The 14,948-nt window shown below is 37.1% G+C and overlaps 1 protein-coding gene across 1 annotated transcript in view; it reads left to right on the plus strand.

Moving 5' to 3' along the window:
- Positions 1 to 5,149: 5,149 nt before the first annotated feature.
- Positions 5,150 to 14,948, plus strand: part of LOC102198342 (protein eyes shut homolog) — a 10,620-nt gene continuing 821 nt past the window's right edge. The window contains exons 1-5 of the mRNA XM_005737199.1: positions 5,150 to 5,894; positions 6,381 to 6,497; positions 11,860 to 12,056; positions 12,898 to 13,025; positions 13,673 to 13,787. Coding sequence (XP_005737256.1) covers positions 5,150 to 5,894; positions 6,381 to 6,497; positions 11,860 to 12,056; positions 12,898 to 13,025; positions 13,673 to 13,787 — 1,302 coding nt within the window. The remainder of the gene's footprint in view (positions 5,895 to 6,380; positions 6,498 to 11,859; positions 12,057 to 12,897; positions 13,026 to 13,672; positions 13,788 to 14,948) is intronic.

Below are 14,948 nucleotides of genomic sequence, written 5' to 3' on the forward strand. Positions count from 1 at the left end.
ATATCTGTTCCAGATTTTTTCTGTTGTTTTTTTTGTTTTGTTTTGTGTTGTTCACTCGGGAAGCTTTTAGAATGAATTGGTATGCTGATGACAAATGATGCTCTACCAAATATTGTCAAGTTGATAAAAGCCTACGAGTCTGTAATGCCGGTCATGAAGTTCATCTCATCGCATACCTCATGTGTGGCGATAAATTGAGAGATGATTTTCTTTCGCCTTCTGGTTTAATCATTTCAGCAGATTCACTGTGGCACAGAGAGTTGCAAAAGACCCTTTCTTTGTTACGATGATCCTGAGGGACATGTTATGACAGAACAGCAGCAGATTTCATCAATGTAGGAGGCTTACAACTTGAATTCTAATTTAATTCAATTTAATTTTATATGCCGTACAAATATAAACTTCCGATAAGTCATCTCCAGTCCCTATGCAGCGAGGGGGGAAAAAAGCAAAAAATACACTCAATACAGCACAATAGCAAACACCATCAGCATTCAGTCACTGCAGCTGCCAGGCTGTGAAAAGTTCTGAGGAAATGATAATGAGAAATTACCATATACAAGGACGCTTACACTATTTATCTCAACAATGTTTGCCTCAACTTACACCTGTGCGTCCTCGTTCTTGCAGAAGTGCCATTGTACTGTAACTAGCAATTGTGCCTCAGTCACTAACCACCATCTTCATCACTGTCTGTGCATCGTGCTGACAGCTTAATGAGCCAAACTTTGCTACTTGTGAAGAAAACAAGAAAATGTAATCTTTCTCATTAGTTGGCAAGTTAGCAAATGTTTTCAGATGTGGCCTAGTTTCTGATCAAACTAAGCTTTGTTATGTCAAATGTCCTCTTTGATCCAGTTCATCTAACCTATCTTCATCTAACCTACAGCGCTGTGTTGACTATTTATTACCGAGTAAGCTCCTGATCTCTTTCTTGAGTCATTTGGTCAAGAAAGTGACATTAATTGGGGAAAATGTCCTTCATTTGGTAATCTTCACATTTAAGTTGCCATTTATTTAAGAACAAAGGGAGCTGATTATGAAAATATTTTGTCGATTAATTTTCTTTCAATCTCCGTATCAGCTATTGTAACCTGTGAGAGACAGCAATTGACATGTAACCTACCAGTATGATGCGATAATTCGTTGTGTCCTCCTCATGTCTCTCTCAGTCATCAGTCAAGCGAGGATTTACACAGCTCCCTTGATCCATTGCCCTCTACACACCTGCGTGATTGGCATCCTAAATTGTGGAGTGAACTGAGGTGCAATAATAGCAGGAGGCTGTTTGAGACAATTAGTTGACCCCCACAAGCATTACCTTGCTTCTGACCCCATGGCCCTTATTAGCTGAACCATTTCACTGTGTGGCCCACAGTTTAATCCTAATTGATCAATACCTTTAAGGCCTCTTAATATCCGAAGAGAACCTTTTGGTCTGTTTATTTAAGTGGACGCCAAACACTATAGATTGCCGTGGAAGTATGAATGAGTATAGAATGCAATTTTAGATGGATTTCGAATCAGATTTGGTCAAGATCAAGATGGATAAATGTCATTTAGAGTTTAAATGAAGTTAACTGCGCAGAGACCTATGGTTTAAACAGCTTCTCAATGTATTATGAGTTATGATAGTAATTTGGTATTGAAACAAATGTGCTGATTACAACCGTTCGGTTTACTTGCTTAATGTATTCTTTCTGAATTCCAGTGGAAATGTGGCAAATAGATAGTCTTTCCTGGCCTTAGTGTGCCTTCTGTTATCTTTTTACTCATTCTGCTTGTTGATGTTGTCAATTTACTGCCACATGCATGGTGGTATAAGGTGGTCTTCATTTCACTCCAACTTTGGGACAATTCATGGTGAGGCTGTTGGGGTGACCTGGGTCTTGTTATTATGTGGTAGTTGAGATATAAACAAGTGTACTGCAGCATACAGCATTATGCAGTGCATTATTGAATTGTAGCTGATACTGTGAAAGTCCAATTTCGATTCAGAGTATACAGTACATCCTGACCTCTTGCCTAAATCACATTACTGGTTACAGGCGACTGATAGCAGTAAACATAGCTGCCACTACTGTGCTACTACTAATAGACAAAAACACCTTACAGTGACACAGTATTAGATTCTGGTGTTGTGCTGTTTTTGGTAGTTTCAGGGTTGTTGTGGATAATTTACAGTACTCTTTATATAAGGCAAAAAAAGAGTTTGTACAATTCTAAGGAATTTGAAAGTCAGTATTTCGACCAATTTTATTAACTCTCTTAGGCTTTTTTGTAATTTCTTTAAGTACAGGTAGTCTTCAGGAATAGTTTTTAAAGGAAACTCAGAACTCTTTGGATGTCGGCTGCCCTTTGTTCTGCACTGGCAGTGTGTTTGAGAGCATTGCCATGCTGAAAAACAAAGCTGCTGCTAATCAGAAGCTTTAAATATGCTTTATGGTGGATATTGAAATCTGATGGTTCTTTTCGGTATTCATAATTCCATCCCAAACACCACTGGTGGACATGTAGCCAAACCAAACCACGACAGAACCAATGTGTTTTACAGGTGGCACTCACTCTTGTACCTCTCCAGGATATATTGATTTTGATTTGAACCAATTTTTAAAAAAATTTAGATTCATCACAGCACAGGACTGTAATGAATGAAGCAGCCAATGTCCAAAGAAAACCTTTAAAGGATCATTAAGAAGCCTGGAAAGCTGTTTCTCCAGACCACTTTAAAAATGAAAGAAAGTTTGACTCCATGGAATCAAATTGTAAAGAGTTTAGGGTTTACTCTGTACTTTTGTATTGTACTATCTATGTAAAACTCTGATTTCCAATTTTATTGACAATTTTGTTACCATGTTTTCATTTTTTTATTTTTTTATTTGTTTGATGTTTTTTAGTCTGTAACCCATTAAAGTTGTTTGTTAGCCACTTTTTTAAAACCAATATAAGAAATTCCATATCTTCACATGTCTTTTGAAACATTGTAGGTATGCGACAGGGATGCTTAACATACTTTTACAACCTGTAAGCCAAGAGCAGCAGGCTTGACGATTCTCCAAATCCACAGTTTCATCTAATCAAGGATTAAACTTAATTGTGGATTAGAGTTTTGTTCCTACTGTGGTTATATTAATAAATGTAACAATGGAAAAATGTCAAAAGAAAAGAATATTTTGCAATGGCAATTGTTTTGATTTTATTGCAGTGGCACCAATCTGTGTTCTCAAGACATTTTCCATGGTGGAACAGGTGCTTTATTTCTGCTTGTTTTCAATTTACAGGAGGTCCTGCTTCTGTACCTGTTGGTTGGCTGCCATTTATTCCGGGGGGAAAAAGCTTTTTTAAAATTACCCTTTTTTAAGCAATTTTTAAATCAGATTGACTGATGATTCTATATGTCCGTTGTTGTTTTTTTTATGTCCCAGTGGCCATTTAAAGGTAATTTAGATGAAAACTTTTGGCAACTTGCTTATTCACTTCCTGACCCAACCCTTTTAGGGATTTGTGTCTCCATCCAGTCTCGAACCAGGATTCCTTTGTGTATTATAATAACTTCCAAGTAAATACCTAAAACTTGCTTTTAGAAGAACTTGAATCATTAGTTCCAGTAGCAGCTCAAGATTCCTGGCATATTATGTAAACAGATCTGCTCAAAGTCTTTCTTTTTTTAAAAAAAAAAAAGGTTTAATGTACAAATTAAATTTCTTTGAATATATATTGAGTTTTTTAAGAGCTTTTTCTATTATCTCATAATGACATTCATTGATTTCTTTTCTCCTGTTTTATAATTATGAGACGTTTGTGAGGTGCTTTGTTTTACAGTATAGTTACAATATTCTGGCAAGAATCTCAATCATGTATTTTTTGGTGCTTTTACACTAAAACCAACAGACTGCCAAAATGACATCTTTTTACAACGCATCAGTGTCCTGTCTGTCTGGCCACTTTTTTTGCCACCACGAAATTGCCGGACCCAAAATTGGAACTACTGTAACTATGGAGAAGGATCACATCTGTCACATTTTCTCCCCACACACAATGACCACAACTTCTGCTATAGAACTCTAATGTACGGGTTTCATACTTTTTGAAGTGTAGACTTATTCTCCAAAGGCACTGAAGCAGGACTGGCTCTTCACCAGCACCGCTCGCACCAGATAGAAAACATCAAAATGCTGAAAAAATAAAGGGATGCTCTGTTGCTATGAATGAATCCTTTCATATCTAATCTCCTTTGATTCATTGTCAATGTAAAAATACTGAACTTTAAATAAAAGTTAATTAAAAAACGAATAACTACATGTAAATGGCCATTGCACAGGTGCTGGTAATTATTATTCTGCAATCACTAAACCTATCCCACATTTTGTCCTCTTTTATTAAAATTTTAATTCAATATTTTTTTCTCACAAATCAGCTGACAGGTTTCCAATTTGTTCGGTGAAACACAATAGTCATCCTCATCTTGTGTAAATGAAGTCTTCTGGGTCCCCAAAGAAACCTCAAGACAATACTTGCAATCTCATTCATTTTATCACTCCCTCTTCTATTGATATTGGTGTTCCATATTCAGCGTTTTATTACTTATCGCCATGCAGTTATTCATATCAGCCCTTGTGAGCTGATCAAGAAGCAGAGTTTTTCTTGCAGCGAGGCTTCTCTACTTTGTTGTTTTATCTGGCGCACACGTATGAAAAAGGCCTGAGGGAGGAAGACAATGCTGTCTGCTTTAACTCATCTCGCTGCCTGACACTGAGGTATCAGGCACCAGCAGGGGAGAGAGAATATTTTATCTGACATTGTCACTCTCTGTAGAAACCTCCGGGAGGCTGAGGCTGCTGTGACACACTTGGTGGTCAGCAGCACTGCATATGATTATGACAGTTCCTGCTACCCTCGCAGAAACCATAGGTCTGTGGTGTTATTGTAAAATGAAATCTTCATAATAACAGCGTGGGCTCAGTCACTTCTAGTGCTCTGGATAAAGTTTTAAGCAGCAACAGTGTGTAGCCGTAAAACATATTTTAAAAAAATCTCTTTGTTTTCTTCAGGCGATTGCTACTCTGGTGGACTTTGGAGTAAAGCATCACATAAAGTCGTTCTTAAAAGTCCCAAACTGATTTGGATTAAATACAGAGAAAGAGGAGACATGAGATCGTCATTGTTTCACGTGAGTCTCATTTTTGTGGCCATTCATATGATCCACTGCCAAATCCTTTGCAACAGGCAACCTTCAACCGAATGGCACCTTAAAAAAAACACAATCCAAATGAATTGGACTCTAATAGGGAACATCTGCAGGAGTGTTTTTGAGTGTTGGGATTCCCAGCAGGGAGACGAGTCAAGTGAGCAGCCTTTCAACTTCCCACAGATATGCCCACTTCAGCTACAACATGGAGACAAACTGTTGATGTCTGCTGATGAAACACTCAAGTCATATGGCATCAAACTCCTAAATGTGTCAAAAGAGAACTTTGAAAGCTGTTCTGCAACAGGACAGAGAGAAGATCAGTTTCTCTTCCCTCACAACATAAATGAAAGAGAGCAAGTCGATGCCAGGTGGCTCATGCCGGGTCACCGTTATTTTATTGCGCTGCACGAAGGAGACACGCAGCTGTGCACGCTAGGTTTGAGGCTGAACGTCACAGTTAAAACCCAACTTTGTCGGAGCTCCCCGATGCTTCGACTTTGTTCGGGGAACGGTGTCTGTCAAACAGGAGTCGGAGAGAGTGCATTCCACTGTCGATGTCACCACAAGTATTCCGGGAGGTTTTGTGAAAAGTTTGATGCTTGTTTGGATAACCCCTGTGAAAACAAAGGAGTCTGTTTGAGCAATGGATCGACAGATCCACACTTCAGAACATATAAGTGTCTGTGTCCTCCACATTTTACAGGTGAGCACAAATGTCACTGATCCCATTTAATGAGTTCTCGTAATTGTTTGAATAAGGGCTTGGTCAGAGCATCTAAAAATAGTCCTATACATCACTTGTGGCTGTAACATGTTGCATTTGCTACAAAATCAAAGTTTGTAGAAGAAGTGTTTCTGAGAGACGTACTCATGTGCTGAAAGAACGTAAAAGCAGCTTCTCAATTATGGATTTATTGAACACACCAAGTTAATGTTTTTCACCATAACCCTCCGACACACTCATGTAATGCAAACAGAATACATTTTTACATTGCTTGCATTCCAGATGACTTCCTTTTTTAAGCTCCTTGCTGAATTATCTACAGTAATGACTTTTTTTCTTTAACAAAATTAAAATCAAAGGCATTAGACCTCCGTGCATGCAAGCAAACTTAATTCTGCTCATCTACTGTTTTTTTTCTGTGCGTGGTCCTCTGTGAATAATCATCTAATGGGCTGTTTGTTTTAGGGGTTAACTGCTCTGAAATCATTGGGAAAGCAAACTGTGACAGCATCTGTGAAAATGGGACATGCCTTCAAATATCACCTGCATCCTTCAAATGCATCTGTGACAATGGTTTCTCTGGTAAGCATCTCTTATTTTAGAAGGCTGTTTATATAACGTAGATGGACTGTCTGGCTCAGTAACAATGAAGAGCTGCTCTTTAAACAGCATGTCACAATTTTAATCACTACCAAGCAAATCACACAGTTTACTGCAATTCTGTATACAAAGCACTATGGAAAGGGTTTTTCCCTCACCTCCCACAACCATGTAATTTCCCTCAAACAGGAGGGCTATCTTCAAATCATCATAAATCATAAAAAGATCAGCATTTCCTTGTGGGCTATAAACTTGATCCCACTCGATGTTATATTTGTCATCATAATATATGAAGGGGTCACTTCAAATCAAATACCTCATATTACAACCAGTGATGTGCCGCTCTAAAGGGCCTGGGCTATACTGCTAGCTAACGGAGCGTGCCGGAGTTAATAAAATAAAGGTTTACGGCAATCAGGTAAAATGTAATTTATAGTGTATTGTTTCTGCTAAGAGCGTAAAGATAAAAATGAATGTTATTCAGTGCTCGTTATTTGAAGAATAAGTCCCATTTATGATAGTATTTATAATTACAATTTACAGGTGGCACACATCAGGCTTCCAAGTTCAGGATAAAACGAACGCGTCACTTTTTTCGGTCACAACAGAAACAACACGTGATGTAAAGTTGATACACATTAATATACATCTGAGAACTGGATATAGTTATGTGGAAATCCATCACTTTTCTTCTGCTCTGCTCATATTCACAGAGACAAATTGCATGGTTATATTATATTTAGGCTTAGGGTTAAAGTAGCTGATCCCCGTCTCTAAGAATCACTTACAAAAGCAAATCAAAGAGCATTGTGACACATTTTTCACTCCCAGCCAAGACCATCCACTTCAGAGACAGTGCTGGACGCTCATGTATAGGCGCTGAGTGGGACTTTTGCTGTGGCGAAGATGTATGGCACATTAGTGATTCGCTCATTATTTAGTCTCATCCGCTGTATTTTTGTATAGTCGGGTCAATCGTTATCACACACAAATGGTTACAAGACCTAGATGCTCTTCGGGCTGCCCTCGATATCACTCTCTGCTGTAAAAATCAAGCCTGCAATGAACTTTCTGGAGTAAAATCTCCAAGTGGCTTTTCACATTGATTCATTGTTTTGTTTGGAGCACAATTTGTCCTGGCAGCATTCTTGAAGTGTCACAGCTTCGCCTTTCGAGTCCAGCCCATGCTTTCAGCTTATTATTTTAGAGATGTTGTTTCAAGGTTACTTCCAGTACTGTCTGGCATATTCTTTTTTCTTTATAACAAGAGATTATTAAGGCCATACAAAAGAAGGAGAAAAAAAAAAGTCATTTTAAAAGGTATTCTCGGATGTTTTGTGAAATGGCTCTGAAGATTTAAAAGAGAAAAAGATTACTGTAGCAAGATTACAGGATAATTTTCAAAATCTTCGAAAGAGGAAATTATCACTTTGCCTTCATCCCCTTGTTGGTAGTGAATGCCAGATACCTGCTGAATTGAATACTGAATATTTTCGATCAGGTAGAGGACATTATACTTATGTTAGTTCCTTAATGCAACACCGGTGGACTAGACTGTATGTTAAATTTGGTTCACATGAACTTTATCATATTTTCCTTTTATTCAAGTCTGAATTGCTCTTTGAAATGTAACTTTTTTCTCTAACTACAGCATTAGGAGTGAAACTAGTGGAAAAAAAGAGTCAAATGATTTTTTTGCTCTTGTTTTGTTTTGTTTCATGTAAAAGAAGCATTTTGCAAGCCTTTTAACCCAAGCTGTCAGTGATGACAGTATAATGATTACCAGCTACTTACATTTGTTAAAACCAAATAGTTGGCCCTATTAAAGAAAACATCTGCCCTTGTTTGAAGTCAAATAGATAATTCCTATAATTTCCATCAGAAACAAATTGTGGACTTACATGCTCTGACTGCTTTTGTAGCTTCTTGTAATTTGCTTTAATTGCTGCTGCTCCCTCAAATAAGCAGACTCCACTGGGTGCTTTCGCACAGTCATGGTGTCTTGGTGTCCCATCAGCTTCTTGGGAGTTCTGTAGAGCTCGTGCTTCCTTTACCTCCCTGCTGCAGTTGGCTCATTAATCAAGTGGAAGTTAGTGGCTGCTCCAGTGCTGGCTGCCCTCACAGGCCAAAGTCTATGCGCAGAGAATAATGAGCCAAACTCATGGGATGTTTCAAATGAGATTTTCTTTTGATTTGACTGTCTTCTACTCTACCTCTAGGGCATTTGTTGTTAAGTATTACCATCTTTATAAGACCATTTTCATTTGGAATATGGTGTTAATTGTTTCTAAAATCTTGTTGGTAATAAAGCCAAGTTTTGTAAGTTTAATTTGGTGTATATATGCAGTCATTAGCCTTGTTAAACTGTTTTAATTAGGCATTGACATGCTGGTGTTTTATGCATATTAGATGGATGCAATTCAAAGTCACTGCAGAAACAATGGTGTTTTAGATGAGAGCACAAATGTAAATGACTGTAATAAATATATAAACCATCGTCGGTGTTAACTAACATTGTTAGCATTTTACAGAGGGAATTATCATTATTATGCTTCATTAATACATGAGAGATGGAAATTCTACAGGAAAGCAGTTTGCAGAGGTGCAGCTTTGAGTGGACCAGTTTTGAAAACTCAATTTCTGATGTAAAATGAACTGAAGCAAAAAGCAAACTCTGAAGTTGGGTACAGTAAGATTGATGCCCACAGAGGAGGCTAGGAGGAGCCTCTGGGACATGAGCACTTGTATCAGCAGGGGGATTAAAGAAAATATGCAAAAAAAAGAAGTCACTAGAAAGATAAATGTGTAGGTGTCATGTGAGAAAGAAGAAAAAAAAAAAACCTCACAAGGGAATAACATCAAAATTTATTCACCTTGACCTTGCAGTGATTTCAGTCTAATTTTATCCTTTGTGCACAATATCACTGCAGCATTACTTTGTCCCTGGTTAAGTTCACAGTTGTGAAATTAAACTGCTGGCTAGAGCTTAGGTCAAAGTTACTTTATCTAAGAAAATGCTTACAATATGCTGAAAGCTGTGGCGCTCACTACTTAGTAAAATGCATGTTTATCAGTTAAAAATCTGTGTTAACTTTAATTTGGTGTATATCAAATGATGTATAAATTAAAAAAAAAAACACTGTGTTGTGCGCATAAAAAATTTAATAATACAGCAGAATTTAATAAATAAACTTGTATACTTTTTAAAAAATAAAAAATAAAATGAGAACAGTGAAATATGAGAATAAAAATAAAATAGTATTTGAGCTGTAGTATAAAACTGTTCCAGGACATTTACCATGCGTTAATAAAAATCGATACAGCAGTTTACTGTGAGATTTTGTGTGACAATATTATATTGATACAAGGGCACTAAATATAGATATTTAATTAAATAAGTTAAAATACTCTGAAAATACTGCGAACTACAGGGTTCATCTCATGCACCACCATCCTGAGGTAACGTTAGCTGAGCAAACTTAGATTAAATCACAGCAACCAAAAACAAACGAACACAAAAAAATCATCCAACACACTGGGACGCCTGATAGGAAGGAACCTGTCTACAAACAGTCGCAGTCTGACTTTGACTGACTGCAATCGCTGACTGAAGTTTTGTAAATAATTGCCATCTAATTTATAAATGTAGGCATATTCCTAACATGTTGCCATCAGTCTGAATTGATCTTTGGCTGCCAGCTGGTTGTATTCTGGTTATAATTCAATAAAACAGGAAGGTTGCTGAGCACAAATGTAATAGTAAAATATGATTTTTTTTTTTAAATGTGAACTTCTGCCTATATAGATAGCAACAGATATGTAATTTTAAGCAGTATATTACAGGTAAATGCTGTATTTTTAAAAAAATATTACATTTAACTGTGAACATCACCCCATTCCATCTAATGGTACCATTTATGTCAGGTTTGCAGCAACAACATAAGAAAAAGTAATAATAAGTTCCATAGTCTTATCTTATTGAATAACACAGATATTGTCATAGTTTAACTTTGAGGGTATAAATTGCAGGTGAAAAAAGGTGATAAATCACAATATGTGTTATTGCAATAATCGGCATATCACAAAATGTTGAAAAAACTGCAATAAACAAAGAAAATAAAAATAATAAAAATGAATAATAATAAATAAAACAACAATAATAATAAAATTACAAACCTATGTGGCATAACCCACATACACAAACATGGAGAAACTGTCAGGAATAATCACAGACCAGATATTTTCCTCACATTTTTTATTCTCATAAAAACCAGACTGCTTTTAATTAGCTCGGGTTTATCCCACATTTAATTATATTACTAGTGAGGCTTTTTACAGTGTTATCAAACAACTATTTTTCCTGTTTACGGTCGTGATGTAAATGCTGTGTGTGCTGTGTGGCCTGATTTAATGGGATAGCAGCGGCGCTGTATGGCACAAGCACAAATTTAAATACACACACACAGCAGGAAGCATATTACCCTGAGACTGAGGCAGTTCTCCATCATGCGGGCTAAACAGGAAAAAAAACAAGAGGAGGCGATGCAATCCACTCCATCTTTATAGCTTTCAGGAAAAAAAATTGATTTTTAGGTGAAGAGTTCCCAATAATTTGTGTTTGGCGCTGCGGGTTTGGTTTCCCTGAGGTGAATATGATATAAAATGATTATTTCACTCTGTACAGACACAAGACTGCTGTAAACTACAAGTAGAGTTAAATAACTCAAGTGACAGCTGTTATTATACTGCTAGTTTGTGATTTTTCATATCTGAATAACTTGAGAGTTTTACTTTTGACTCATTGTTTTGACTTTGGTGGGAACATCATCCTACCAATTTAGGATAGTAAATCAACAGGATAACAAGACGCGGTGACTCTGTGTACAGTCGGTCTTGCATCAAGTTTATTTGTGGGAGCATCTTTTTACAGTGTGTGAATGTGTGTGTGAATTGGTGGATGACTGAATGTAGTGTAAAGCGCTTTGGGGTCCTTAGGGACTAAGTAAAGCGCTATACAAATGCAGGCCATTTACCATTTATTTACCATTTTTAATGTTATGCATGCATAGTGCCAGGAAATGGCCCTACACATGCCACTACCCTGTGTAAATGATTAAACCTGTCAGTCACCCCTTCATTCTTGGATTCTAAATCACGTCTGCATTTCATTTCTGGTGTGAAAATTCTTTGAAGTCATTCCATGCTTGTTAATTTCCATGTTTAATATTTGAGATTCAAGAGTATACAGAATAGTTAAATTCATGCTATGCTATGCTAAGAACGCCAGTAGACGCAGTATAGTTTCTAAATAAAAGTGCAGTAATCTATTTTGCTGGTTTTGCAGGCCCACCGTGTGAGAAGAGGAAAGCCTCCTGTGACCCAAATCCATGTAGAAATGGTGGTACATGTGAAGAGAGTCCCACAGGATTTGTTTGCCATTGTCCGGAACGATTTGCGGGCCTCTACTGCGAATCTCGAGTTAACTTCGATTGCAAGTCGTACCCATGTCGGGAGGAACAAATGTGCACTGCAGGGGATCGCGTGAGGACTTTATTTCCCTTATTTGTTTTCCCTCAGTGGGACGTAAACAAGAAATGGCACATGAAAATTAATAGTGTCTTGAAGCGAGATCAAATGCCTTCATTCTAAAAGCTCCGGGAGCAATTAATATTTCCCGGTGAAGATGAGCTGTGGGAAAGGGTGTCTGCTTTCTCTAACATTTTGATTGAATGACCCAGTCCATATTTAAGTGCCAGCTTGAAATGGCTCTCATCAGAACCTTTTTGTAATTGGATGCCTGCTGCAATTTGCACCTTTCACGGGAAATGCTAGTGTACTCATACATTTTGCAGAGGTGGTAGTGTTTCTAATGCTCTAGAGGATACTCTGGGGAAAATACAGCAGTGGTCTAATTGTCTTTCTCTACGACCTTTGTTTTGTTCATTACAGTTTGCCAAGTGCACTACACATTTTCGAGACCCACCTAAGGATACCCGAGCAGAGAAGAGTAAAGAGGACATTTATCAACATAATGCACATTATTGCTGCTGCTTGACATATATATTTTTTCCTAGAAGCATAATCTGTTTAACTTTGAATTACAAGAACATTAACATTTGTTAGCCTCTCATATCTAAAAACCATATTAAAACAAATGTAAAACCTATTATTTATTTAGATTATATTTAATGAAAGTGTAGAAGTCTGTAGCAAATATAACTGTGACTCAATGAAGGCCCATTTTTATCACTACAGTGATTTGCTCTTTTATTGATAATGTTCCGTGTTCCTACACTTGGAAATCGAATGTACCTTTTGTGTAATTTAAGCGTCCTATCCCAGGCTTGCAGGTGATCTAGGTTGTATTGCTTCTCCCATGCAGGGCTCTGAATGTGTCTGTGCAGATGGTAGTGCGGCCACAGCGTGCAAGAGGCAGAACAGCCTGTGTAGTCCATCACCATGTTTGAACAATTCCACCTGTGTGTCCAGGGGAAATGATTACATCTGCAGGTAAGAGGGAGATCTAATAATAGGAACATCAGAGTCTCTTCTTGAAGATGATTCGCGTTTCTTATGAATGTGTCTCCCTCTGAGAATGAATAAAAATGTGATTTTTTTTTCCACCTTTTGATGTGAGGAGGATTTAAAGCGGTTTTAAAAGCTCCAGGAAGTCATTGTTGAGAGTTGAAACAGAGACTTAAATGTTTTTCCTATGAAAACGTTTCCATTTCATGCCATTCATTTCTGCCATCTTTCAAGATATCCAGATATTAAACTGTACCAGACCACAAAACAGATAAACTGGTTTAATTTGTTTATCAGATAACAACTCTCACACAAGAAATTTGACTAAATAAGAACCAAATATAATACAAATATAGGGAAGTGTATATTTGGCATATTATACAGTATAGTTAATTTGATTCACATTAGAGCTTGATTTGGTATGATACGCTAACATCGCTAAGCATTTCAGAAAATGGGTAAAAAATGCTAACCTGATTAGCGACACGCCCCTGTCTTTATCAGAATCAGATCATGCGGAAAACTGAATTAAAATCCCAGAAATCTCGTATAAAGAAACAACACAGCATTGCTTGTTAGTGCTTAAAGCTCAAGGTGAATTGATTTTGATGACACTGACCACCTCTCAACAGATGTCTGAGTGGGTTTTCTGGGAAGAATTGTGAAGAAATAATTGACTACTGCAGTCTGCTCAATATCAGCTGCCTAAATGAGGGATTGTGCTTGAGTGTAATTGGCGGATATCAGGTAAGTAATTCAAGGTTTCAGTCATAATGAAATGCAATAAAGCCCACGAAATATGACTCATGACGCATACAGAGTCGACGCAGCGTGAACTCATTCATAAGTGTTGTTAGGATTCATAAAATAAATGTTCTGTTTCAGTAGTAAGATTTTTTAAAAATCTTTTTTGTGATAAAAACATGGGAGTGGTCCACTCTTCGTTATTGCATTTGATCATTTCCAGAGTAATATTGATCTAAATGGTGTATTGTAACCTTTTGCACTTTTCAGAAATTTGAGCATGTTGACCTTCCTGTGAATCTGTTTGGTGTGTGGCTTTTTTGTTAGCAAGTATTCATTTTTAGACTATAAAATCTGCTTTAATGATGCAACAGTTATGCACTGGATCGATTGTAATGATGAATGCTTCAGAATGGCAACTATTGCGTGATGTTCTTACAGTTGTCCCTGAATATAAAGTACATGCAGTACAAATACAGAGATAAGACCTGGTTTACACATGTTTAAATGTTTGGGGGGTTTTCTAATGTTGTCTATATGACAGTGAAATACAAAGAGAATTACAGAAACATCAGTGGTAGTTCTATGACTACAGAAAGCAGTAATCCAATTCTAAGTCATTAAATCCTGGTGTATATGTGGAAGCTTTGTTCAGACTGACAGGTCCGGGTCTAATTTGCCTCCCAGTTTCTCAGTCTTCTCAAATGTCTGCATTTTTTACAACACCTGAGAGTGCTCTGTAATGCCCCATAGCTCCTAATTATTCTCCATCAGTCTTGTTCCATTAGACCACTGATAGGGTTCTTTATCTACGATCTACTTTTACATGCTTTATGTTGGTGCACGTTTGGTCAGAGATAGTCAAAAATTGTTGCTAACTGCAAGTGCAAGTTTTTCTTTTAATGTTTTCTTATATTTTTGTGACTTTTAGGGTTTGAATGTGAATAAATATTTACTGTGGGTAGTAATAAAATGGTTAGTGTGTCGTGTAGAAGCTCCATATGCACAACTAGAGATAACATAAAAATCATTTTAATGCTAGATATAGAGAGTAGTGTTTGTGTTTTTTCTCTTTGTAACACCTCGTGTTTGTGACAAAGAAACATCTGAGGTGCACATTTAGAGTGAAACCCTGTTTTAGCTTATTTGGATCAGATTTTTCTT

The sequence above is a fragment of the Pundamilia nyererei genome, unplaced genomic scaffold (assembly GCF_000239375.1).
Source record: "Pundamilia nyererei isolate P.nyererei 1_Seehausen unplaced genomic scaffold, PunNye1.0 scaffold00073, whole genome shotgun sequence".
NCBI lineage: Eukaryota > Metazoa > Chordata > Actinopteri > Cichliformes > Cichlidae > Pundamilia > Pundamilia nyererei.